The sequence below is a fragment of the Myxocyprinus asiaticus genome, chromosome 9 (genome assembly GCF_019703515.2).
Source record: "Myxocyprinus asiaticus isolate MX2 ecotype Aquarium Trade chromosome 9, UBuf_Myxa_2, whole genome shotgun sequence".
NCBI classification, from domain to species: domain Eukaryota; kingdom Metazoa; phylum Chordata; class Actinopteri; order Cypriniformes; family Catostomidae; genus Myxocyprinus; species Myxocyprinus asiaticus.
The window spans coordinates 43,577,810-43,604,486 of record NC_059352.1 but is presented as its reverse complement, the minus strand read 5'-3'; the positions used below and the strand labels follow the sequence as shown (position 1 = coordinate 43,604,486).

Below are 26,677 nucleotides of genomic sequence, written 5' to 3'. Positions count from 1 at the left end.
GTTATTTTCACATGCAAATGAACTTTTGATTCGCCGCAAATGCTTGCCAGAAGTTTGCAGCTCTTTGCCAGTAGTGGTGAACCTCCGGCAAACCTTTGACAACTATGGACAATTTGCCACAAGTTTCCCGCAAAGCTCATTTGCATGTGAAAATTATCAGTGGCGTATTTGCTGCAAGTTTGCAGCAAATTTGCCAAGAACTCTCGATTTTCGTAAGGAAGGTTACAAGTTGTTGTTCGAGGGTATCTGCACGAATACGAAGGTAAGTCAATAAAAATGAATTATTATTGAGAGGTTGTGCGTTTAATCAGCAGGCACATATTTAGGTATTAAAGGAACGATCTACAAATCTGTCACCATAAATTGCAAAAATGCAAAAAAGAGGGCACAGTTAACAAATCTGTGAGTTGTACAGTACTTGGTGAAACTAATACTAATAACTAAGTTATCTTCTAAGCATTTAATTGCCTGAACCCACCGAGCAGATACATCTTTTGGAAATTCATGGAAACACAAATCATGGAAAAAAAAGACATTTTCTTTTAGATTTTGCACAAATAGGAACACTGTAGTAGCACTGGTTATTACTGTTCTTTCCAATTGCCGCCATAGTTTCCCCAACTATGACGACTTCCGATTCGCAAATGCGGAAGTGTGAAAAGGGTCCATTAGGATTTGGTTGCACAATAAACTGTATCTGGGACTTTATTCATTTTGGACCCTTGTAACCTATATGTCTGTGCCTACCATAACAAGAAAAGAGTAGTAAAAATGTTTTAACATTCTATGATTCGATTTTAAAAAATATCAACCGATTAATCATTACCAGCCTTTTCCACCACCTTAGTTATTGATATCACCAAAATCCATTTTTGGACGACTTCTGTTATTTAATAAAAATACACAGCTACTTCTAAATGGCCTTTGATCAAGAACCCACCAGACCACTGGACTGGACCATATTACAAAGTGTAGCTTGTAACACGCTCGCTGAACTGATCAAATTCGCTACATGAGAACGAAACTGTGTCCATCTCTCTTGGAATCTCATCAACAGGAACACAAACCCTGCAGTTAGCTGATGAGTTTCCCTGTCTAAACATGTCTGATACTTTACTCACAGTTCTGATAATGAAACATAAATACAGCTCAAAGCACAGCTCAGCCTCAGGGTCAGACGTAAGACCATAACAGCTTTCAAAGAAGAACTAACATGACACACACCTTTCTCTATCACTCCCTTCTGTCTCCACCCTATTAAAAGACCAACATACTGTATGTTGTGTTCTAAATGCTGGTAAGCTGATGTTCCCACTGGTCTCAGTTGGTCTTTTCAGACAGGCATCATGGCTGTGTTACACCACTCCTAAACATTGATCGCATTTCATTCACCCAACCCTGAGATTGACATCAAGTTAGACTTGGATCAATCAACACAACTTTGGTTAATCTGTAACGACCCATCTGACTTGTTTATTTACATTTGATTCCATACAGTATGTAGTTCACAAGACTGTTTTATGTATGTGAGTGGGTGTGTAATGCACTGTTAGTCAATTAAAGCTGTGGTCCAACCATATAATCATGCATAGTTAGGGTAGCAAAATAAAAAGGCATTCCGACTTTTAAAAGGGAGAAAAAATGCTTCCCATATTTTTTGTTTTTGATTTCAAAGGTGTTAATCTACCGCATTTTGGTGCAAATTAATTTGTCACTTGGTAAAATGACTACTTTTACTAATTAAATATTTGTCTTAGTGTTCGTTTCCTGTGTAAGACTGGTAAATCACTCTTCTCTGTTAATGTATTAATAAAATTGACAATTCATGTAATGTTAATAGGTTAATACTTATTCATGAAAACTGTTTCATATTGTTGGGCCTGTGCGGTTCATGGTAAACTTTTATTTTACACTAATTTTGTTACTTTTGTGCAATGTTGGGTCACCACTTGACATCAAGTGTCCTGAAGCAAAACCAGTTGAAAACCACTGCACTAAAACACCACAACATAATAAAGAAATGTCTTTGAATTTATTTATTTTTTGAGGACTTTCTCTGAGACTGCAACAACTGCTTTCTTCTTATGGGATTAAACATTCATTAGAAATGTAATATAGAATTTCAGGTTATAATGTGATTGCTTTAATATCCACTTTATACTACAAGTAAGTTGTTTGTCAAAGGCCATACTGCTCACTGAAGTGTTCTTCCCCTTTAACATCTGCAATGTTCCTAATTTTCTGTCAGCTTTGAAGTGAAAAGCCTTTAAGGTAAAGTGGGGTCAGGTGCGCTGTGTGCTGGTCCTTCAAAGTGTATCCTCAGATCTTGTTTTGGTTAGCTCACAAAACCTGATTAGGAAATCTGCCACTATAATGAGTACTCGTGTTTATCATGCACTCATCTTTAGTCAGCTAATCTTGCTAATCTTAAAATACTGCTCATACTTAGGGTTAGGGATTCTAATAAATACCTAGATTAATGTTGTGGTGGTGCCTTTTGTAGGGAAGAATTTGTGTTTCTCAAATGGAAGACTGTTAAAGACAAGGTGGTACAACCATTTAGTGGCAACAAGCATGGAGTGAGCGTAATTGAGTGTGTTTTCATATCATTCTCTATGGGAGTTGAGCAGTGGACTCATGTGGGGGCATGCGATGAGAGCTTCAAAAAGTTCTCAAAATATCACTGAGCAACAATTTGTTTTCCACAATCGAACACTCTTTCTCCTTCACTGGGAAGCTATAAACGGAGGGTTTTTACAGTACAGACCTCTCAGTAACCTTTAATACCTGCCACCACTAATTAGTCAAAGCCACATTATGTAGTTCATTAGTGGGTTGTCCATCCCAAAAAAAGTACCAGAAGAGGGAGAGTCCGAAACAAAAATACCTGCCCAACTAGGCAGGGATGTAACAGCTATGGACACAAATGATACCGTTTATCATTTATCTTGCCGAGGACAGGTGTGCTGCTCTTCTCTAAGTGATCAAACTTGCAAATTTTTGCATGGTAGAGGAAAAAAAAACCGCACAAATCCCATAGCTTTACACTGAAGGAGGGACTCGAGCCATATGGTTGAGAATAGAGACTTGGGGGTTGACTCTTTTAATTTTGGCCAGTAAGCAACCACCCAGAACACATTTACATTTAAAATTTACAATCAGTGTTGGGTAAGTTACTCAAAATAAGTCATTCACTACAAATTGCTAATTACTTCTCTGAAAAATGTAATTAGATTACTTTAATGATTACTTCATCTAAAAAGTAATCATATGACTAATTATTTTACTTTTACGTTACTTTCTAATTAACTTTTCCTTGAAAAGATTTGGTTTTCCACTCAAATTCAAAATGTCTATATTTCCTCCTCATTCAGTCGCACATCTTTCAGCTGTCGCAGAAACACTAACAGACGAACAAATGAATTCATATTTTAAATGTATTATAAATATTACTTTAGTGCACGTAAAAGTCAGTAACTGTAATCTGATTACAAGAATTTAAAACGTAATGCTTTACTAAATGTAATTAAACAAAAGGTCTTAAGTTGTATTAATTTAATTTAGTTAAAGATAACACAATTAAATGTTATGGAAATTTGTGATGAAATTGAAATGCGTAAATCTTAAATATGGGCTAAAATATTTGTATTATTAAAATACTAGTGTAAAATATTAGTATTAATATTAGGCACTTGTAAAAAATGTTGCATAGTGAGGATTTCTTCAAAAATAATGCCATAAAAAGTTTTAATTTATCAGTTTATGTCAAACAAAGTCCAGTAAACATAAAAAAAGCTGAACTAATATATGGTGTGACCACTTTTGCCTTAAAAACAGCACAAATTTTCCTAGGTACACCTATGTCAAATTTTTCTTGGTTGTTTGTAGATAGGATGTTCTAAGCTTCTTGGAGAATTTGCCACAGTTCTTTTATCTATTTAGGCTGTCTCAATTGTTTCTGTCTCTTCATGTAATCCCAGACTGACTCGATATTCAGTGGGGGGTTTTGTGGGGGCCATGCCATCTGTTGCAGGGCTCCCTGTTCTTCTATTCTATTATATTTGCATAAAGAATGTTTAGGAGTCTAAAATGTATATTTCCTTTTGACACACAACTGTGTGAATGTATAAATAACCATTTTAAACATCTTGTAAAACATCTTGTGTGCCTTAGACTTTTGCACAGTACTGTGCCATATATATATATATATATATATATATATATATATATATATATATATATATATATATATATATATATATAAACTGATGTCCTGATGTGTGTAATTTTTTCGATGTTTAAATATGTTCTCCTATCCAAGCTTAATATGTAGAAATAGCTGTAAGTACACCATTAGTAGCTTGTTTTTCCTGAAAGTGTAAACACTGTGGCTCTGTAGCGCTTTGCATATTTGCTGTTTGTTTGAGTGACCTTCCTGCCCAACCAGAGTGAGTTTAGCGCAGGATTATCTTTTTTTTTTTTTTTTTTACTACCAATCACAGACGGAGGGTGTATTCATAAATCTGCTTTTTATTTTTTTAAACTTTATTTTTGTAGTTCAATTTAGTGATGCTAGTGGTGCAGAAATGACACACTTTCAAAAAATACTGATTATTCATTAGAAAGGGGAATCTTGAATACAGATTCGTAAAGGTCAGCAAGAGAAAAATATAGAGTGAAAACCAGATCAGAACACTCAGAGAGGGAGAAATTAAAACTGAGGTAGAAAGAGAGGGAGGAGGGGTTATGAAGGAATGAAACTGAGATTAGGACCTCAGGAAATCTCTCTTTCTTTCTGTCTGCCTCTGTACCTCCTTCTGAGCCCCTCCTCTCTTGTGTTGACATGGTTTCATTTGAATGTCTCTCTAAATACACCACTTCTCCCCCTGGAGCCCTCAGTTGTAGTTCTGATCTGTTAACATGCTCATTTGATCCTACAGGTGACAGGTGATTTGCCTGCTGCTGTCTGGACACCTCTGCACACCTGAAGAAGGGGGGAAAGCACATGCTTGTGGATGTTTGACTTTGATTACAGCTTTCAGACAGTATTTGACTCCAGCTCTTCCAAAGTGCTTGTTAATGATTAGCGTTTAGGTGGATGAGGAAGGAGGGAGAACATAACATTTTGATTTAGTCCTTGTGTGTAGGTTTGCGGTTTAATAAAATGTTACACTCTGTTTGGCCTTCATATATATCTCTGAATTTTGAGTCTGAAAGGACCTTAGGAAGTAGCTAATGGCTTGTTGATTTTCAAAATTAAACTATGAGGGACACAATCCATTCTGGACAGTTTAGGTAACAAAGGATACAGGACATAGAGGCATCCTGAACAAGATTCTTGACCAAAGTCTTGCGGACAACACTGGACCAGCCTGAATTTGAGTTTACGATTTTGGAAAAAAATTTGTGGCCAATCAAAGTTTAGTGAGGTTTCATCATTCGACAAATCAACAGCTAATGGAACAACGACAGACTTTGGTGCCACCATCATTGCTACTTCCAATGCAGTGGTGTCTGCTGCTTCTTCCATTGACAGGAGGTGTGACCGTAATGCCATGGAAACCGTGTACAGGTAAGGTACATGCACATAACTCTAATGCAGGGGTCTTTGGGAACAGCTAATTATTCTTTGATCTCAAACACATTTTTGTGAAAAAATTTAAACATACTTTAAACGCACTTTATACTAGGTGTCTTTAACTACTATGTACTGTACTTTAGCATTTGATACAATGTACTTATTATGTACACAAGTGTTGTTGCATTGTACTAACATTTAAAGTACCTGCATTTAATTACATCTGTAGTTACACTGTTAACCTTGCCCCTAACCCTAACACAATCCTTACCCTAAACCCTAACCCTACCCCTACTTCCAAACCTTCCAGTACCGAAACTCAGTAGCATCAAATGTGTGACATCTTGTGAGAATTTTGCAGAACAGCATGTTACACAACAAGTACAATGTATTGTATGTATTTTAATGTGGTACATAATAGTTCAAGTCAGTTCAGCTACAGTTAATGTTTCATTGTTCCTCCCTCTATCAGCAAAAGGGTTCTTGTACACTTCTACTTTAATAAACTGTAAATTTTCAAAGCAAATGTTGAATAATGTATAAATTCTGTTCTGTTTATCTATGATTGAGTCATAGAGCTATTACCTGTTTATCTCTCTATCCGCAGACACCAAGAAAAAAGTGACTTCCTTACTAATCAAATTCTTCAGATTAGATATGGTCCAGATTTAAACGGTCTTCAATGAGATTGTACATCCCTAATCTGCTTAGAAAGCTCTTGTCTGTAGCCTAAACCTTTACCTTTAACTTAACCTTAACAGTTTTTAATGGAAAAGCATTGTTTGAATCTGCCATGTGGACCATAACTATGTCACAGAGGTTTAATGACACTAAATGGAAAAAGAAAAAATATGTGTACACAAGACTGGTTGTGTATTGTAGAATGTTCAGCTGGCAGACACTTGTTCTCTGAAATGAAATAATTTAAAACTCTTCCCAAACTGTATGGCATCCCTCTGGCTTAAATTCCACAACAGTGATAAAAGGAATGTACTTAAACAAATGAAAAAATAAAAAAAATGTTCAAATGAGTTCAATGACGAAAAGACTGCAAAAGCAAATTCCTTCAGTGGTATTTAAACCTTTGCTTTATATGTGAAGTCCATAATTAGGCGAATGACCTCAGCTAATGGACTGTTATTACAATCTATAAACTTACAAGCTTTAAATACCACAATGATGTGGATGAACCAAAGAATGCAGAAAATGTTTAGAAAATTCACAAAACTGTATTGTGGTCCTGAACTTCTAGGTGGGGCATACAGTACATTGTGCTGCATTGTGAATATTAATTCTCATTTAAATTCTCATCATGACTAAAATTAGTTCTCATTTGAAACATAATTATCAAGTCATTCTTTAATTTGCAGTTTGGAAAAGAATAAGAAAACCAAGCAACACATGCATATTAGTTGCATATGTGTCTATGCTGTTATTCAAAATAAATGTTATTTATTTTAGATTATTTATTTATAACCTGGGATACCTGATAAATATTTTGTCTTTTCCGCTCTCCTCTGTATACTTTGCATGGAGAACAATTTGCATATTTTGAGAGATAAACTAAATCAAGAGCTATTCCCATCCACAGATCCAAACATACAGAAACTAATCAGACTATTAAAGGGATAGTTTACCTAAAATGAAAATTCTCTCATCATTTACTCACCCTCATGCCATCCCAGATGTGTATGACTTTCCAGGATGTTTTATGCTGGTTTGTGCTGGTTGGGTGCTTGTCTACCTAGTGGACCAGTAGAGACCAGCACCCAAAACAACATTCTAGTGACCAGCTATGCTTTGACTTTCTTCTTCAGCTTCTTTTCATGCAGTTTCTCTCTTCCTCCTCTTCAGATCTCCGTCCCATGGACCTGTTGTCTTGGGTACTGCCCCATAATGGGGAGGCTCTGTCTGGGGTTCGTATGGTGCAGGAGGGAGGTGCTCGTGGGGTGCAGGTCTTCAGTCCTACACAGGCTCTGACCTTTCCATCCTCTCAGCTCTTCATTAACTGCCCATTCTTTCCTGCAGAATTCTCTGTAGTTGCCACTGTGAAAGTGCCTCACACCAGAGTGAAGGTAGGCCTAAACTCACATGGACATTCAAAACCAGAACTACTCAAATGCTCAGCTCTGCAAAGTGCCACGTTCTTGTTTCTCAGGTCAAGTTAATCACAATTGGAAGTCTCAGTAATTGCAAATTTCCTCTTTGAGAGTAGCAATTTTACTTCAAAACAAGCAGGGTCAAATTCGGGTGAGTTAAATTAAAGGGTTCATATCATGAGGAATCAAATTTTCCTTGATCATTTGAGATTAAATGCATAATTTTACTATGAAACTAGACTTTACATTTCAGAACTCAAAACGTTTATTGAAACTAAGCTGCAGTAATCGCTTGTTCCATGCTTCTATAAAACTTTCTGACATCAGACAGATTAATAGATTGGAGCACAAGCACACATAACCACTCACATTTGCTCATCGACTCATTGAGAAACTTTGCCTTAGTAAACACTGTGAGGTCCTAAGGATGCAGTAGGATAGATATTCCTAAACAGCAGAAGAAACAATGGAAGTAAAAAGTGTAGAAAGTTCACCAAACCTTGTGCTGTGTGTGTAGAACTTGCTGCTCTGCACAGCCTTCTAAGGAATCCTTTAGAAACTTGCAGCTGAAGTTTATTTTTAACAATGTCCCTGATGATTTCAATCTGATCTTAAAGGGAAAGTTCACTCAAAAATGAAAATTCTCTCATTATTTACTCACCATCATGCCATCCCAGATGTGTATGACTTTCTTTCTTTTCCTGAACACAAAGATTTTTTAGAAGAATATCTCAGCTCTGTAGGTCCATACAATGCAAGTGAATGGTGGCCAGAACGTTGAAGGTCCACAAAGCATATAAAGGCAGCGTAAAAGTAAAACATACGATTCCAGTAGTTTAACCCATGTCTTCAGAAGCGATATAATAGGTGTGGGTGAGAATATTTATGTCCTTTTTTTACTATAAATCTCCACATTCACTTTCACTTCCACATTCTTCTTTTGTTTTTGGCGATTCACATTCTTAGTATATATCGCCACCTACTGGGCATGGAGGAGAATTTATGCTAAAAAAGGACTAAATATTGATCAGTTTCTCACACACACCTATCATATCACTTCTGAAGATATAGATTTAACCACTGGAGTCATATGGATTACTTTTATGCTGCCTTTATGTGCTTTTTGGAGCTTCAAAATTTTGGTATCCATTCACTTGCATTGTGAGGACCTACAGAGCTGAAATATTCTTCTAAAATTCTTCGTTTGTGTTCAGCAGAAGAAAGAAAGTCATACACATCTGGGGTGGCATGAGGGTGAGTAAATGATCAGAGAATTTTCATTTTTGGGTGAACTATCCATTTAACAGACTGTGCACAACATTTCAGCACTGATTGTTTTGTGATCTTGTCGAAATGTAATACAGGCTTTGCAAATAGGCTATTATTTAAAATGTTGCAGTTTATAACAACACTGGAGCTGACATCAAACTTGCAGCTGGCAGTAAATTGCATGCGAAGGGGGCATTACTAAAAGGCACTGCAGCAAAAAATATTTTAAGGGTCAGAAAAATGGTCATGAAAAAAGTATTATGTCTTTATGCCTAGCTCTTGAATTGTGAATGAGCCAAATGAAAGACAACCTGATTGTCCTTCTGGTCTTTCTAAATTCATACTATCATTCCATATCTTTCAGAGAAATGAGTACTTATTTGCTGTGGTTAAGGAGGATGGCGATCAACTCCTTCTTGGCCTACGTTTCTCTAAAAACAAAGTCCATCTCCTCTACCAGGACTCAACGGGGAGGGAGCGTCTCAGCTTTAAAAGAATCCGGCTGGCAGACAACCACTGGCATAGCATGGTGTTATCCATCAGCGGCTATCATGCCACCCTCACCCTGGACTGTGGCATCCCACTGGAACTGTGAGTCAGTCAGCAGGGCAGTGGAAAGGTCCAATAAACTCTGTTTTTGTCTTATTTATACAGTATGTCCTACTAAACTTTTTTGTTTTGTACATATACATTTAAAGATGATTTGTGTAATAAAAAAATAAATTAGAAAAAAGTATTGCATCTATGCAGTCAGTAAGCCATTTGTAGGTTGATTTCACATAAAAGTGTACAATGTGGCGCTATCAAAACACTCCTCTGTTTGTTTGGGCGGCCCATCCATCCTTACATAGCAACGTTGACTCAATCAAAGGTGTGACTTTGGGATGGGACTATCTGTTTGTAGTTTGGGCGTAACATATTGAAGGACTAGTCCATTTAAAAAAAAAATAAATAGCTAATAGAGTTATTTCATTTGTAGTCCTAAAACCAAGAAGAAAAATAGCATTTTCGAGCCATGGTTCCCCTTTGGAATTACGTTTTTAGCAGTTTGTGATTTAGGGTTAAGAGATAGTAGGCCTTACTTGAACAAAAAAGTGCATGCGGTAGCTTGCGATGAACTCTTGAGCAATTAGCTGCAGGATGCAAATTAATATTAAAGAGAAAAGTAGGTGATATGTAGAATGGTGCATGATATTTGTTATTTCTAGCAGTGGGATCTTTTCAGCTACAAAAATAATAGAGTTACCATTCAAAGTTGAGCTCTCTGAGTAATGTACTTCCACTGATGGGTTTCAGGGTTCATAAACAGCCATTCCCCTCTGATCTGAGCACTGATGGCTCCAGGTTCCACATTGGAAGTCGAAAGCAGTGGAAAGGCCTATTCTCTGTGGGGGTTTTTTTCTTATAATTTCGCTAATTATTATGCTTAAAACACATTAGCATACATGCTAACATACCTGTTGGTCAAATAATGATCTGTCTTCCTATTGCTTAAGGGTTTACTGCGCCAGCTTGTCCTGTTGCCTGGATCAGACGCAACTTCTCGTGTTTGTCCCTCTTCCAGACCGTCAATGGTTGAACTTTCAGTCCCAGCAATTTTGTCAGACTTGCCTGTCAAATCCCCAATGAATGATGTCCTCCTTCCTCCATATGGTAAAACAAACATTTTCAATATTTAAGACTCCCAAGTAATCAAAATGGTTGTTTTGGGGCTTTAAGTCTATGTCTGTTAGCTTTGAGGTCATATACAGTATATGTTAGTGTAAAGCCATGTTAAAGGGATAGTTCACCCAAAAATAAAAATTCTCATAATTTACTCACCATCATGCCATCCCAGATGTGCATGACTTTTTTTCTTCTGCTGAACAAAAACTAAGATTTTTAGAAGGATATCTCAGCTCTGTAGGTCCATACAATGCAAGTGAATGATGGCCAGAACTTTGAAGGTCAAAAAAGCACATAAAGGCAGCAAAAAAGTAATCCATATGACTCCAGTGGCTTAATGTTCCCGTAGGAAGCAATATGATAGGTGTGAGTGAGAAACAGATCAATATTTAATTCTTTTTTTTACTATAAATTCAACTCCCTGCCCAGTAGGTGGTGATATGCACAAAGAATGTGAATTGCCAACAACAAAAGAAAAGAATGTGGAAGTGAAAGTGGAGATTTATAATAAAAAAATTATTGTTTCTCAGTCACACTTATCATATTGCTTTTGAAGATATGGATTTAATCACTGGAGTCGTATGGATTACTTTTATGCTGCCTTTATGTGCTTTTTGGAACTTCAAAGCTCTGGCCACCATTGAGTTATTCTTCTAAAAATCTTCATTTCTGTTATGCAGAAGAAAAAACGTTATACACATCTGGGATGGCATGACTGTGAATAAATTATGAGTGAATTTTAATTTTTGGGTGAATTATCCATTTATGCTAGTGTTAAACAGATATAGACATTTACAATTTACAGTCAACGGATCAAACATATTGATGACTCATCTTGCACTCATGGGCTTATCTAAATTTTCTAGAATGAGAACAATGCCTTCCCCAAATACCACCTACATCTGACTAGCAATAGCAAAGCATGGTTCATGGCTGTGAGTTACATTAAAGGCCATTGGCTATTATTATTATTATTATTATTATTATTATTATTATTATTTTAAGGTTATACACCATCACCGGAAAGAAATCTAGGGATCTTTAATACCAAATTAAGGTAAATATTGAAATGAGTAGCAAAATGTAATTTGATACACATATATATAGAATTGAAGGCATGGTGATATTTAAAACAGAAATTCCTTGTTAAACATACCAGCATGGCCAAAGCTAATACTGAGTAACAATGAACCATTGCAAAATAATTTTTTTATCATGATTGGAGCCATGGACAACATTTTTAGGAGAAGAACAGATCTGTGATGTAAAAGACCACACTGATGATATATCAGTCATGGACTGATTGAGTTATCGTCCCAAACTAAACACCTGACACTTGTTTCGCTCTGAAAATGAAAACAGCTATTTCACCTCCTGTAGTGAGCTCTGTCAGTGATTGAGTGAGTGCTTGTAGTGATGAGGTTTACACTGGCATAGATCTCGGGCGTAGCAAACAATGCAGTGTTTATATATTCCATATTGTAAATTCAAATTAGCTAATGGCAACTTTGATCTAAATTACACATGAAATACTTTGACACCCTCCACAGACTGAGCTGACATGGTTTCTTGTTTTCCACTTTAAGCCTGATATGATGAATGGTGTTATTTAACTGAGACTGAGAGATTTTGTTTATTGTTTCATATCAATATCCATTGCAAATTGTCTTCCAATTTTGTTAACGTGTCAAAAAGCACATTTTACAAATCCATTAATCACACACCAAAAAGAATCTTGTAAATGCAGCACATTTTAATATGTAATTCAGCAAGGAATAATTGAAACTCTCCATTCTCATCCCAATGTTCAGAGACTGAGGTCCGTGTAACAATGGGATCTAAACCAGCATGTACTGGGGCAGAGCAGGGACAACTCTGGTTTGACACTTTAAAGAGGGGCCTCTTCCTCTGTGATGGTGCATACTGGCATTCTATGTTGCAAGGTAGGAACACTGAAGATATTTTGTAAAAAATAAAATAAAATAAATAAATAAATAAAAAATATTTTAGCTTTAAAAATTAGGAAATGTTTAATTTTAACATTAGCCAATTAATGCCCCAATTTTTAAACGAATCTAATTAGTTGAACTTAGATTTTTTTTTTTAAGGCAATCAGTTTGCATGCTTTTTTTTTTTTTTTTTTAAGTAAACATACTTGTTTGGCTCATGTAAACTGAACGTAATTTTTAAAGTAACGTTAACTAGTTACAAGTAAACTTAACTCATCTGTGATTAAAGTATCATTGTTTCTATTTAAATATTTAAATTGAGTTACAGCACGTCTTACACAGTATAAGGGAAATTATGACGGGAATCTTGGTTAGCCTGTACATTTCCAAAATCTTAAAAAGATAATCCCAATCACGATATCAAATGCCTTTTCGGCATCAAGTGAGATGGCAGCGACCGGAGACTGATTATTCGCCACTGACCACATGATATTGATGAAACGCCTAATATTATCAGAAGAACTACAGCCCCGAATAAACCCCACCTGATCTATATGTATAAGAGATATCATAATGTTTTTTTTTTTTTTTTTTTAGGTTATTTTAACGTTTAGCTGGATCAGGGAAATTGGACGGTAACTCTTACACTCGCTTGGATCTTTGTTCTTTTTAAGAATCAGACTGATCCAGGCTTGCATCATGGTTGGCGGAAGCTTTCCATTCTTTAATGATTCTGTATAAACTTCTAGCAAAAGTGGAGCCAGTTCTGTAGCATAAGATCTAAAAAATTCAGCGGCAAAGCCATCTGGCTCCGGAGCCTTGCCTGAAGGCAAGGCCTTAATTACCTCGCCAAGCTCCTCCAAGGTTATCTCAGAATCAAGATAATTTTTTTGCTCGGCCATCAGTTTAGGAAGTTCTAATGGTTCCAGAAAGTTTCTAATATCCTCATCAGTAGACGAAGACGTGGAACTATAGAGATCAAGATTGAATTCTTTAAAAGCATTATTAATATCAATGGCTGAGGTAAATATTTCACCACCAGCAGATTTCACTGAGGGAATGGTCTTTTATATATCTAGCCAGAAGTTTTCCTGCCTTGTCCCCCGACTCAAAGTATGACTGTCTTGCCCTGAATAGCCAAAACTCCACCTTCTGCGACAAAATAGTATTATATCTGTATTTCAATTGGGTCAATTCTCTGAGGCCATCAGAAGACATTCGGCATTTCAGCTCTGCCTCTGCACTTTTAATATTCCCTTCCAACTCCACGAGTTCTTGTGCTTTGGATTTTTTGGTGAATGTGGCATACTGTATGATCCGACCCTTAAGAACCACCTTAAGTGCCTCCTAAGCCACGGCCACAGAGGATACTGAGGACCAGTTGGTCTCCATATAAACATATGATTTCCTTTTCTCCATATGTGGCAACACCTCTAAACTCACCAGGGCATGATATGAGACTAAAATGTCTCCAATTGAGCAATCAACAACAGATGAAATGAGGGACTTAGACATAAAAAGAAAATATATTCTAGAATAAATCATATGGACTGATGAAAAAAATGTATAGTCCCTACCAGATGGGTTCAAAAGTCTCCAAATATCTGTAAGACCAAGATTTTTACACATCCTGTGAAGCGTCAAGGTTGCTCTAGGGGACTAACACACTTTTGCTTCACTATGATCAAGGACTGAGTCCATCAAAAGATTAAAGTCTCCTCCAAATATTATATCATGAGGGGTGCCAGCAGCTTGCAACATCCCTTCAAGATCTATAAAAAAGCCCAGATCATCAACGTTAGGTGCGTAAATATTAACCAAAATAAGACTTTGCCCCTGAATTTTAGCTAAAACAATAATGACTCTTCCTAATTTATCTTTAATCTGTTTGAGACATTTGAATTATAGATGTTTACTTATCAGTGTAATGACTCCCCTGCTCTTACTTGAGTCAGCACTAAAGAAAACATATACACCCCATATCTTCCCAAATTTTTCAGCTTGCTGCAGGGAAAGATGCATTTCTTGAAGAAACACTTCACATATTTCTTAACCTTCCTTCTTTTTATGGGGTGCTACAACCCATTCACATTCCATGTGGAGAGAGACAATCCACTCATATTAACACGACATTTTGACATAATAGAAAAAATAGATTGTGTGTCAAAAACAAAATTATAAAGACCACATTCCAACATTAGTGCAACAATCAAACCCCAAACTACCCCCCGAACCAAACAAATAGAAAAAAGAAAAACTTGTGCATTAACCCCACGCACAACAGCGCCAACTGGCGTCCATCCCTCTAAACTCAAACAGTCCATGTACACCTACGAGAGCCCCCGCGACAACTTTGCCATCGGATTGCTCAAGTCCGGTGTTTCTATACAAATTTTGTGAGACAGAATTTCACAACAAAAGATAATCTATAAAACAAACTGCAGCCAATAGACTGAATAAACACAAAGAATGTGTAGATTCATCCACATAATCATCCGCTAGGCGGAACCAGCAAAAAAAAAAAAAAAAAAGGTGCTCAGTTTCCTCGGACTGTCAAACGAATGTTCAGTGAGCCGGCCCATTCGGCTGCTACATGAGTGCAACAAATGACCTAATCACTCCAATGACTTTTAAGAAATACTCCACAAAACAAACTCAAGCCAATAGGAGGCATAAGCACAAAGAACATGCAGATTCATCCACACAACTGTCCCTAAGAAGTGTTACTCCACAAAACAAACATCAGCCACTAGGCGGAACCAGCACAAAAAGAAACTAAAAAGGCGTTCAATTTCCTCGGACAGTCAAGTGAATGTTCAGTGAGTCGGTCCACTCGGCTGCAACATGAATACCACAAAATAACTTCCTCACTCCACTGACTTTATGAAGGGGACATGTGAATGTTTTACGGCCATCCTTAGCATCTATTCTCAATTTGGCAGGTAACATCAGTGCAAAAGCGACCTTCCGTTGATGTTAGAGTTTCTTGCATTCCTTGAATCGATCACGTTCTGTCTTGTTGAATTCGCAATGTCTGGGAACAAGAAAATGCTGTGGTTCTTCCAAGAAAGCCTTTCTTTACTCCTCGCCTCACGTAACACGAGATATTTATCAGATGATCTCAGAAATTTGGCCAGAAATGATCGGGGCCTGTCTCCCTCAGCAGATCACTGAGCCGGAACTCTGTGAGCTCTCTCGATTTCCAGCTTATGGGCTGCTATGTTAAGCAGACTCGGAAAAAGCCCGTCCTGACCCATCCTGACCCTCTTCGGCCTTAGGAATTCCAACAATACGGATGTTATTCCTACGGTTCTCCAAGTCCTCCAACTTCTCCCAGACACGCTCCAAATCCACCGTAGTCGCTAGTGGATTAGCAGATAATTCCCTCTCCAATGACTCCAGGTAATCGATCCGTTTCTTGACATCCCCCACTCTTGAAACCATCTCAGTGAATTTCATCTCCATGGCAGTGATCGATCTATGTATTACAGCAAGATCCTCCAAGTCAGCAACGTCCTTCGTCAGCATTGCTGACATGTTCAACATTTCTTGCCGAATATCCCACACTTCCCCGACCAAATCGGCTCCCTGGCTCGGGGCCTGCTGCTCGGGGGTGTCAGCTTGAGCACGTAAGTGTCTTTTAATGTCTCCAGAGCCTGAGGATTTTGAAATCTTTGACATATTGTCCTCCTAGAACATTTTATGACATTAATAGTGTTTAAACTAGCAAAGTGCGCAGAGCTCGACGTTCACACCTCGCATGGAGTCCATGTTCCCCTTGCGTACCGGTAAAATAAAAAAATCTTGTTTTAGCGCAGTGGTTGATTGACAGGTAGCTACTTTCACCAAAGAATTCCCGGGTTTCACCAGACTTGCGCTTGGGGAGTCAAAAATATTATTAGGCCTATCTACTGTCATGTATATTCCATTATAATGGATGCTACGCCCCTCAATGTACTTATAAATTTAAAACATAAATTTTACAACTCGGTCCGTGAAAGTGACGGATAAATATTTTCTCTAGAGCAACCTCTGCTTTAACCCATATCTCCAATCTTGTTTCAATAATTGGATGCCAGGTTTGCCAACTCCTGACTTTCAACCTACACTGTGAATGTTTGAATGCAAGTAATTCTACTTTTTCTTGCCACTGTATTTACAGAGCATGAATAAAACTGAATTAATGAATTAAACTGTTATATGTTCAATCTACAGAGAAAGACAGACTAGACTATGTAGACGATTACCAAGACCTCTACACCACCTCAGAGACGCTGGATATTGAACTTTTTCAGATCCCTTCTGTTGGGTTGTTTGCTGCAATGGCTCACCGAGCCACTAAACCAGGCTCTGCCATCTATCGCTGGAACCATGGCCACTTTCAGCTCTACCAAAACATCAGCACCTTCAAGGCCCAGGCATGGAAACAGTTCACTATAGGGAGGAAGGTGAGACAGGGTGATAGTGTTTAGGGATGAAGGGTTATGGTAGTAGTATATCATTCTTGTCCTGTCAAATAGGTCTACTATAGATGTCTTAAAGATCTTTGTGCTGTGTTTTCACATGTTTTTTTAACTGATGGAGTAAATCTGGGCCAAAAAGCAGTGTAGAGGCTGAGAAAAGTCCTTGTGATTGGACAAATCTAAAGAGGGTCTAAATTAAAGTCCTAGTAGAGCTGAACATGCACCTACCAACCACTTTTTCAACGGCCTTGGTTCCCGAAGTGTTTTGCCCATTCATTTCCTCCATAGAGGCTTTGTGATGGACTGGCAACCTGTTCAGTGTTTTCCTGCCTTAAACTCTAGGTACCTCAGATAGGCTCCAGCACCCCCGTGACCCTACATAGGATAAGCGGCTATATAAAATGGATGGATGGATGGAAAAATACATTCTTCAAGAAAACATTTTAAGCCATGAACCAAACCATCTAGCTCTGAGATGAATCACAAAATGTAAAATTTTGAAGCAAAAAAGTAAATTAAAATGAGACAAAAGACAAAGGTAAAAGACTGTGTACTTAGCATCTTTTTTGAGGGAATGAACTACTCATCCAATGAAACATTGTTAATGAGGTAAATCAAATCCAAAATATAAAATTACTGGTTTATAGTCATTGATTAGAAGTATTAAAACAAGATTGTTAAAGTTTATTGCAAAATATTCAGATATATACAAATATATAAGTAGTTTGTAACTTCGGAGAGACGACTCAATTACGTCATCTGCAATGGTTCATTGAAGAGGGTGGTCGCTGCTGGGCTCTTTTGCCTCGATTTGAACAGCAATGGAAACAGCAACTTCTCCGATTGATGGATCTCTCTTGAGGATTATGGGTACTGTAGTTCTTCACCTGGAATTCAACTATTAAACACGATTTTATAAAAAGACCTCTCATTGATTTGTGGCTTCTACAGAAGCATACATATCATCGCATAACATCTCATGGTCTGTCTTGAAAGGTTTGCTAAAAGTGTCTTTCTCTATAGATAAAATGAATAGCATTTTTACTTCTTGAGCCCTACTGTTTCGCTCTATATTGTTAAACAGGCAAAGGTTGTGAGGTGCAGCTGTAGATAGCAGTGATTGGCACTTCATTAGGAAAGAATTATAGCCAAAAAAGCCCAAGGCAAATGTGAGGGAGACTTATAGTGAGGAATGAGGTAGGAACAGGTAAGAACTGAGAGTGGTTTTAGGGATAGACTTGGTTTAGTTCCATGAGCGGTATCTGAACATTTTCCACTCAGTCATGCACAGAACCACAGATAATAGACTCTACATTGCACAGCTGGAGACAGATGTCTTTTGATGTGGTGTTTCTTACACTAGGTACAAACGTATCCAATAAGTCTAAATCGCTAGTGCACTCAATCACAGAAATTAATTTTGTCTGATGCTGAATGAATCATTTTTACACTTCTGTCTGTCTGCAGTGTAATTGTTTAGTCTTAATTATGGCACAAAGTTCTGGAATCATAAAGAATAGGAAATCTAAAAGAATAAAAGTTCTTTGTTGAAACCTGCAGTGCCTTACGACTATCATCATTATTATGTCATGGAGTCTGTATTTATGTTCTAAATTTAGAGTGCTGGATTCAAGATAGTCAAATAAAAGACTGACTGATAAGAGTAACTTTATCTCTGTTTTTCTGTATCAGGCTCATTTATCTGTGTGTGTGTGTTGTATATGCGCCAGATGTTCCTGGCAGTGTCGAACTCCGTGGGCCCAGCGGATGGAGAGCGAGAGATGTCTGTGATCTATAGGTGGAGCAATAGGAGGCTGAAGTTTGTGCATTATCAGACATTGGAGACGCACAGCGCTCGTGACTGGGAGGCCTTCCATATCAATAGTGAAGCTTTTCTAGCTGTGGCCAATCACAGAACAGGTAATGCAGTGGTCTAGAGACATTTATATACAATAGTTGTACTGCTTATGAGACTGTCAGAATACTCCAAACAGAAATTTAAAGGAACTGTTCACCAAAAGAAATGTAAATTAATTCTCACCCTTAGGTCATTCCAAACCTGTATGACTTTCTTTCTTCCATGGAACACAAACTAAAAAATTTTGAAGAATCTCTGAGCTACTTTATTCCACACAATGAAAGGATATTGTGACCAAGGACTGTCAGGCTCCAAAAGGGCAAAAAAGAACCATAAAAGTAGTCCATATGACTCGTGCTATATATAAATAATGATAGCTTTGTGTGAGTAACAGACTCAAATTTAAGTTATTCAGTGAAAATCTTATCTTCCGCTGTAGCTCTCAAATCTCATTTGTGCATGAGCATTTTCAGACTTGGCATGTGGTTTAAATAGGTGCATGTGCAACTGAGATTTGAGAGCTATCATATGGCTTCAAAAGACTGAGAATATAGCTCATATAGAATATAGTCGCATGGACTACTTTTGTTGTGATATTTTTTCGTCTTTTTAAAGGAATAGTTAATCCAAAAATGAAAATTCTGTCATCATTTACTCACACTTATGTCGTTCCAAACCCATATGACTTTCTTTTTTTGCTGAACACAAAAGGAAATCGTTTAAAAAAATTTCCCATTGGCTGAATATCAAGTGATCCACTTTGCACAATGCTTAATAAGACACACAAAAGTTTCAAGAAAGTAGATCATTTGACGTTCAGCATATATTAAGTCTTCTGGAGGCATGCAATCACATTGTATGATGGATAGACCATAATTTAAGTTGTTATTTACTCTAGAATCAAATCACATCATTAATCAAGTACTGTACATAAACAGTGCTGAAATCAAATATGACAGCCAAGTTGATAACATAAAAGCTCATTGGTTCTTAAGTGTGTCGTGACCAAACGTCATGCCGCAACCTCACTGGTTCTTGTGACATGATGCCATGACATTTGGTCTCAAGAGTTGAGACACAAGAATCATTTGCCATTTTTCTGAAGAACACCCCATTGCTTGGGCCAGTGTTGCTGTTTTGGGCTGGACGGAACACTCAAACAAACAGCGCAATGCTTTAAAAAACCCACAGAGCCACCATGTTTACACTTTTGGCTGAAATTAGCCTATGAGTGGCTCACTTATAGTTGTCTATCTACATTCAGCTGGGAAGAAAGGATTTTAACATAATAAAAATAAAATACAAGCACCACTTTTAAGTCTGAGAAGACACATACACTCAAAAAATTGCTCTTTGGCTGAACTTGATTTAATCATGGACAGTGGTTCCAGGTGTTTGAAATGAGTTTTCTTAACTTAAAATTACAATGTAATCTCAATACAAACCCTTCAACGTAATTCAAAGAAATGTATTTTATTTCTTTATGTACTGATTAGTCAAAGTGAATGTTAGCATGCTAAATACATGCTTGTTGGCAGTTTAGTAACTATACTATGGTTAGCATCAATGGCTGGATGAAGTAAACAATAAATTTCATGTGTGATAGCTACCTACCTGTCCTCTCATTAGCTCAAGCTCCACTCTTTACCATAATGGTAACCCCCAAAACTCTAACATAACAGAAACTCTTCTAAATCTCATCATAACAAAACATTAAACACTGACTAGTATCCCCCTTTATATTCTTCTTGCACAAAAACATATAAAATAATACTTCATTTAAACATTTACTCTCATCGTGTCCCATGCAAAGCATGCTGTAAAATGGAAATCCCCTGCCCAGTTTCATCAATGCTACATTAACACCACAAAAAGTTTTCATGTAGTCCCAACTCAAATGGATTAAGTAAACTTCCATTTTACAAATTTAAATGGATAGAACGCAATGAAATCAAGTTGTGACAGAATGTAGATGAGTGTAGATTATCAATTATTGCTTCAAACCCTAAAAGTAATTCTCTGTATCCTCTTAGAGAATGGCAATCACAACATTGACAGCGTTGTTTACAAGTGGAACCCAGGCACCAAGACATTTGAGGTGAACCAGACCATCTCAACATCAGGAGCTTATGACTGGGAATTTTTCAACGTTGGGCCCTACCACTTCCTTGCGGTGGCCAATGCATTTGATGGCACCTCCACCCAAACAGATTCATCAATCTATATCTGGCTTGGGGGAGCCTTTCAGCTCTTCCAGACTATAAGGGTGAGTTAAGCACACACTATCATTTTTAAATGCCTCAAATGGACACAAGGACCTAGAAATTGAACGTGAAATCTAGGTAATGATTCTAGGCCAAGTAGATCATTCTGAAACTTGCTGATCCTCAAGAATTGTTTACTGCTTTTTTGTTTCTATCCTGGGTTGGTTACACATTAAGTAATATACGGGAAAATGCAGTGGAAAATCATGACACACGTCAAAAAGATGAATGAAGGTCTCATGTAGGTGTTGCCCAGTTACAGCATGTTACCTTACACTTACCCGACACCTGTTCCCACTGAATCACCTAAGGGCATCTGTAGTATCACTGGGGTTGTTTAAGTATAGGGTGAACTAAAGCCGTAACCACCATAAAACACCTTGAAAAGGTACTTCAGTGATTTATAGCTTGAAATCCTGCTGTCGCACACTTTTCATTCATCACTGCAAATGACTTCACCAGTGTAAGGTTGTTCACTAATACTTTAACTTAATTAACAGAAAATTAAACAACAAACATTTTGACAAACATGGGGACTCTTTATGTGTTTTCATGTGTATTGGGTCTGTCAGTGAAGCCTAAATGTTATAATATGTATACTAATTTTTTCTTAAAGGAATAGTGAATAAAAATTCTGTCACTATTTACATGTTATAATATCTTTGTGTGAGAAAAAGAATAAAGCTCATGGGCCCTATTTTAAGAACGCAAGAGCTAAGCGCAGCGCTACGCGAAATGTCATATACGCCGTGAATGGGTATGGCTATTAAGTTTTGGTATTTTCATGCAGGCATGCGCTAAGTCTAGGCGCAAGTGGGTTTGGCAGAATTGCGTGGCAAAATTGTTCCTTTTATACACACTGGAAAATGTGGTTCTTGTCAGGACTTGAATGAAGTCTCCGTTAAATTATAGAGAATGTAAGTATTATTAATCATGATCTACTGCCACACAAATCATGGCTAGTATTAACAGTGATTGTATTGGCCTTCTAGGTTAGGCTGTGGATTTTTGCATGCACTTCACTTCTATCGGTCTATTTTGCTTTAAAAATTAAAATAATTTATTGAAACATGAAACAATTAAACCAAAAATATTTTTTTTAAATTCAAATTACACTTCAAATGAAACCAAAATAACCAAAATAACTAATAATAATAATAAAAATAATGTTTTTTAAATAATATATATATATATATATATATATATATATATATATATATATATATATATATATATATATTTAAAGGGTTAGTTCACCCATCATTTACTCACCCTCATGCCATCTTAGATGTGTATGACTTTCTTTCTTCTGCAGAACACAAATGAAGATTCTTATATATTTCAGCTCTGTAGGTCCTTACAATGCAAGTGAATGGTGATCAGGACTTTGAATCTCCAAAAAGCAGATAAAGTCAGCATAAACATAATCCATATGACTCTAGAGGTTTAATCAATACCCAAAACCAACTGGATCCCTTCAGAAGACATTGATTAAACCACTGGAGTCGTATGGATTACTTTTTTGCTGGCTTTATCTCTTTTTTGGAGCTTCAAAGGCCTGATCACTATTCACTTGCATTCTGTGGACCTACAGAGCTGAGATGTTCTTCTAAAAATCTTTGTTTGTGTTCAGCAGAAGAAAGAAAGCCATACACATCTTAGATGGCATGAGGATGAGTAAATGATGAGAGAATTTTCATTTTTGGGTGAACTAACCCTATAAGCACCTCTCCAAATCCAAACATTTTACTATATCTAACTTCTTTTTGGACCGGGCCCTTTTGCATTGACTTAAAAATAACTCTTAGACAATATGATGTTTAGAAAGTTGAACACAAATCTCATGAATATTTGTTTCATAAAAGACTACAACAGGGACATAATTTGATGTTCCACTATATTTTCAGAGTTTGACATGGACTTTATTACCACCTGGTGGAACTGAATTCAGACTTTGCACTGAAAATAGACGTGTTGTTAAAATGTTTTAGCACAATTACCTATTTCTCAGGAAATTAGAAAATTCTAATTCTAATTCATTAGCATACAACACACCCACAGTTTGCACTCATACACCCACAGATGGCGCAAACACTCCCACCCATGCCAACACCTGCTTTTATCTGGAACGGAAATTGCGCTTAGAATTAGAGCTCTCACGAAAATTTGAGAAGACGTTGTGCTCGGTCGTTGCACAGCACCTAGCACTGTCGTGAAAATAGAGCCCCTCATCTCTTTTGGAGCCCGAAGCAGCTTTTTGGAATTTGACAGCAGTAGTTACTATGAACTTTTGTTAATGGAAAAGAGCTATGTGAATATTCTTCTTTTGAGGTCCTTTAAAAAATTTGGGTAAAGTAACCATAAAACATTTTATGGTATATATAAAAATGAACTAACAGTAGTACTCGGAAATTGTGAAAGTCAATGAAGAAGTAATGGTTGCTTCCATTTAAAGCTATAAAAGTGATAAGCAGTTTCAATCATCAATGAATTTGCTTTAAATCACTGATCCAATGTACATGTCAAAAGACAAGGCAGACTCCCAGCCTGTGATGTTTTCAGCCGTTTCAGTTGGGAATTTCCCTGTGTGCAGATGTGTTTTACAGGGGGAAAAGGACAAGAAATGTTTTTTTTTTTTTTTTTGTTAATATCAAGCGTTTAGATGAGGTTACACTATAATTAAATTCTTGAGATCTTAACAGTGAGCTCAAAAAAATCTAAGTTATATATCACTGTGATATGTAACCCCTGAAGTTGTTGATGCATTCAGTGTCATGCAGTCAAGCTGTTGTTTCCCAAAACTTAATGTGATTACACATTACATTGAGCGCGTTTACATGCACGTTCTTACAGCGATTGTGCTTAATAAGCTGCCAACATGTGTGGTTATGTAAACACATTAAACGGTGTTCCTTTTAACAGTCTAAGGTCATAAACGGCACGTATAGATTTTTGCCCATTACACCGATTTCGCTTTGCATGTAAACACCTTAACTGCCATACTTACCGGCTTATCCAATGTGCTTACGTGTTGTGCACATGCCTTTACATGGTTTAACGTCAAAAGCAGAGAATAACACGATTATTTTGAATGTCATGTAAATGTGGATTTCTTGCTTTGCTGGATTTTTTAAATAAGCTGATTTTGGGGAGCAATCAGCGCATTGGTGTGCATGTAAACGTGCTAACTGAGTGCGTTTACATGCACGTTCTTACATCGATTATGCTTAATAAGCATAATAGGTGCAACGTGTGTGGTCATGTAAATGCATGAAACGGCTTTCCTTTATTGATGTAAGGTCATAAAAAGTGTAGGAATAAACCGATCAACACGAGTCGATTTTTGCCCATTACACCGATTTCACGTTACACGTTATCACCTTAATGGATGTTCTTGCGGTTTATCCAATGTACGCACGAGTTGTGTGCCTGTCTCTTCTCGGTTTGACTGCAAAAGCAAAGAATAATGTGATTATTTTGAATATCATGTAAACGTGGATTTCTTGCTTTGTTGGATTTTTTGGAGTAATCAGCGTATTGGTGCTTAATAAGCCGACAACATGTGTGGTCATGTAAATGCATTAAATGGCATTCCTTTATCGCTGTAAGGTTGTAGACGGTGTAAGAATAAACCAATCGACACATGTAGGCTTTTTTAACCCACGTTCTTACGGCTTATCCAATGTATGCACGAGTTGTGGGCATGCCTCTTCATGGCTGGACTTCATGAAATGTACATTTCTTGCTTTGTCAGATTTTTTTAATAAGCTGAAGGTTATTGGTCTTCATATAAACGTGCTCACTGATGCCTTGGATAACATTTATTAAAAGTCCCAAAAAACAAAACAACACAACTTTCTATCTCGTTATCTCTCTCTTTGTATATCTGTTTGTCTAGACATTTGGGGCTACAGACTGGGAAATGTTTCAGATTGGAAATAGAGTCTTCCTAGCTGTTGCCAATGGACACATGCTGTGTGAGAGAGGACCAAGCCTCTATACCATCAACTCAACTATATATGAACTGGACATGATGACCAAGATGTTCCTTAAGTTCCAAGACATTGTCACTTACAGGTAAAGCGTGAACTAGCAATTTATTTTTTTTATTTTTTTTGGAGGAGTAGGGGGTTTGGGGCTCAATCATAATGGACATATTTTGGCTTCTTTGACATATTGATGTCCTCTTGTATGGCAGTGCGGTGGACTGGGAGTTCTTTTCAATTGGAGATGAGCACTTCTTAGTAGTTGCCAACTCTTATGATGGAGCGTCTTACTCTTTGAACAGTGTTATATACAGGTAATGATCAACAGCTTAAATGGTGTATATGCACAGAAGATTACATTTCTATCCTTGTTAAAAAATACAGGTGTGTTGATCTTGCCTTGGTCAAACACTTTCTTACTGTAATGTAAGAGACAAGACCCAACTTGTTTGAGTATAAAAGCCCAAGTAAACTTACATACACAAATTTGAATACAGATAGTTACAGTTTTGCTGAATCACAAAAAAGCTGCGGTTTATAACTTTTTCCATGTTAAAGTAACTTCTCCTATTCCAGTTTAATGTGCAGACACACCGCTAGTGGTTCAGTAATTACAAAAACAATTTTCTTACAGCAACCATAGGATGAAAAATAACATTCAGTACACTTCCACACTGACAACAGTACACCACTGCAAAATAGGATAGAGGATTGACTTCACTATTTTCATTTGTCTTTGACAGATGGCAGGGATATGAGGGGTTTGTCCCTGTCCATCGGTTACCCACGATTGGATGCAGTGATTGGGAGTTCTTTACCTCAGCAGAGGGTTCATACCTTATGTACTCCAGCGCCAAAACACCTCTCTCCAAAGTCTTCAAGCTAAGGACCCACTGAGAGTGCTATCAATAGTTCACTTATTGCTTTTTTTTTATCATCAGAAGTTGGTAGAATTAAGTGATTTTCTTTTTTACTTAATTTTGTGAACCACTGACTGAGCCTTTGTGGAAAGCTTTTCAATGTCAGAGAGGTGGATCAAGATGCCAAGGGGTGGAAGCTGGAGTTTGATACTTCATGAAAACTACCTCATCTCCTTTATAAAAGACTGTCAAGATGCAAGGGAAACTTTCAGTTGTGAATCAGACGTAAATGAAATTGTGGTTCAGCAAAAGACTGTTTTGTTTCTGCAAGAAATAAACATCAGTGCACATCTGACATTGCCCCAAAGCCACTGTCTTTGACATAAGGGCATAGAACACTTAGGCTCTGTGTAATAAAGATTAAAATAAATCAATAATGTAAAATAATGTAATAAATAATATGTTATTTATATGTACAATATTTGTATTTACCTGTTGTTCTTTGCACTACAATAAAATTATTTTACTTTATGAAGCTAGTATTATATATATATATATATTTATGTGTGTTGGTGTTTTGAGCGGTCTCTCACTAACTAAACAGAACACAATTTAGTGTTCAGTTACTTCTCTCAGTAGAGGCACAAACCCAATGTTTGTTGTAGTTAGAACTATAAGGTGTGTTA

General features: G+C 37.0%; 1 protein-coding gene and 1 long non-coding RNA gene across 2 annotated transcripts; one reads left to right on the top strand and one right to left on the bottom strand.

Moving 5' to 3' along the window:
* Positions 1-4,839: 4,839 nt before the first annotated feature.
* LOC127446187 (uncharacterized) lies at positions 4,840-8,207 on the bottom strand. The gene is made up of 3 exons (XR_007898162.1): positions 8,177-8,207; positions 7,248-7,659; positions 4,840-4,984 (listed from the first exon to the last, which is right to left on the bottom strand). It is a non-coding gene; the product is annotated as an uncharacterized LOC127446187 (long non-coding RNA).
* On the top strand, positions 4,979-26,494 carry tspeara (thrombospondin-type laminin G domain and EAR repeats a). The gene is made up of 12 exons (XM_051706911.1): positions 4,979-5,572; positions 7,433-7,653; positions 9,311-9,537; positions 10,243-10,333; positions 10,443-10,599; positions 12,423-12,554; positions 16,776-17,008; positions 18,754-18,943; positions 20,915-21,147; positions 25,044-25,222; positions 25,344-25,445; positions 25,875-26,494. The coding sequence occupies exons 1-12, from the start codon at positions 5,458-5,460 to the stop codon at positions 26,026-26,028; spliced, it is 2,034 nt and encodes a 677-aa protein (XP_051562871.1). The 5' UTR covers positions 4,979-5,457; the 3' UTR covers positions 26,029-26,494.
* Positions 26,495-26,677: the final 183 nt, after the last annotated feature.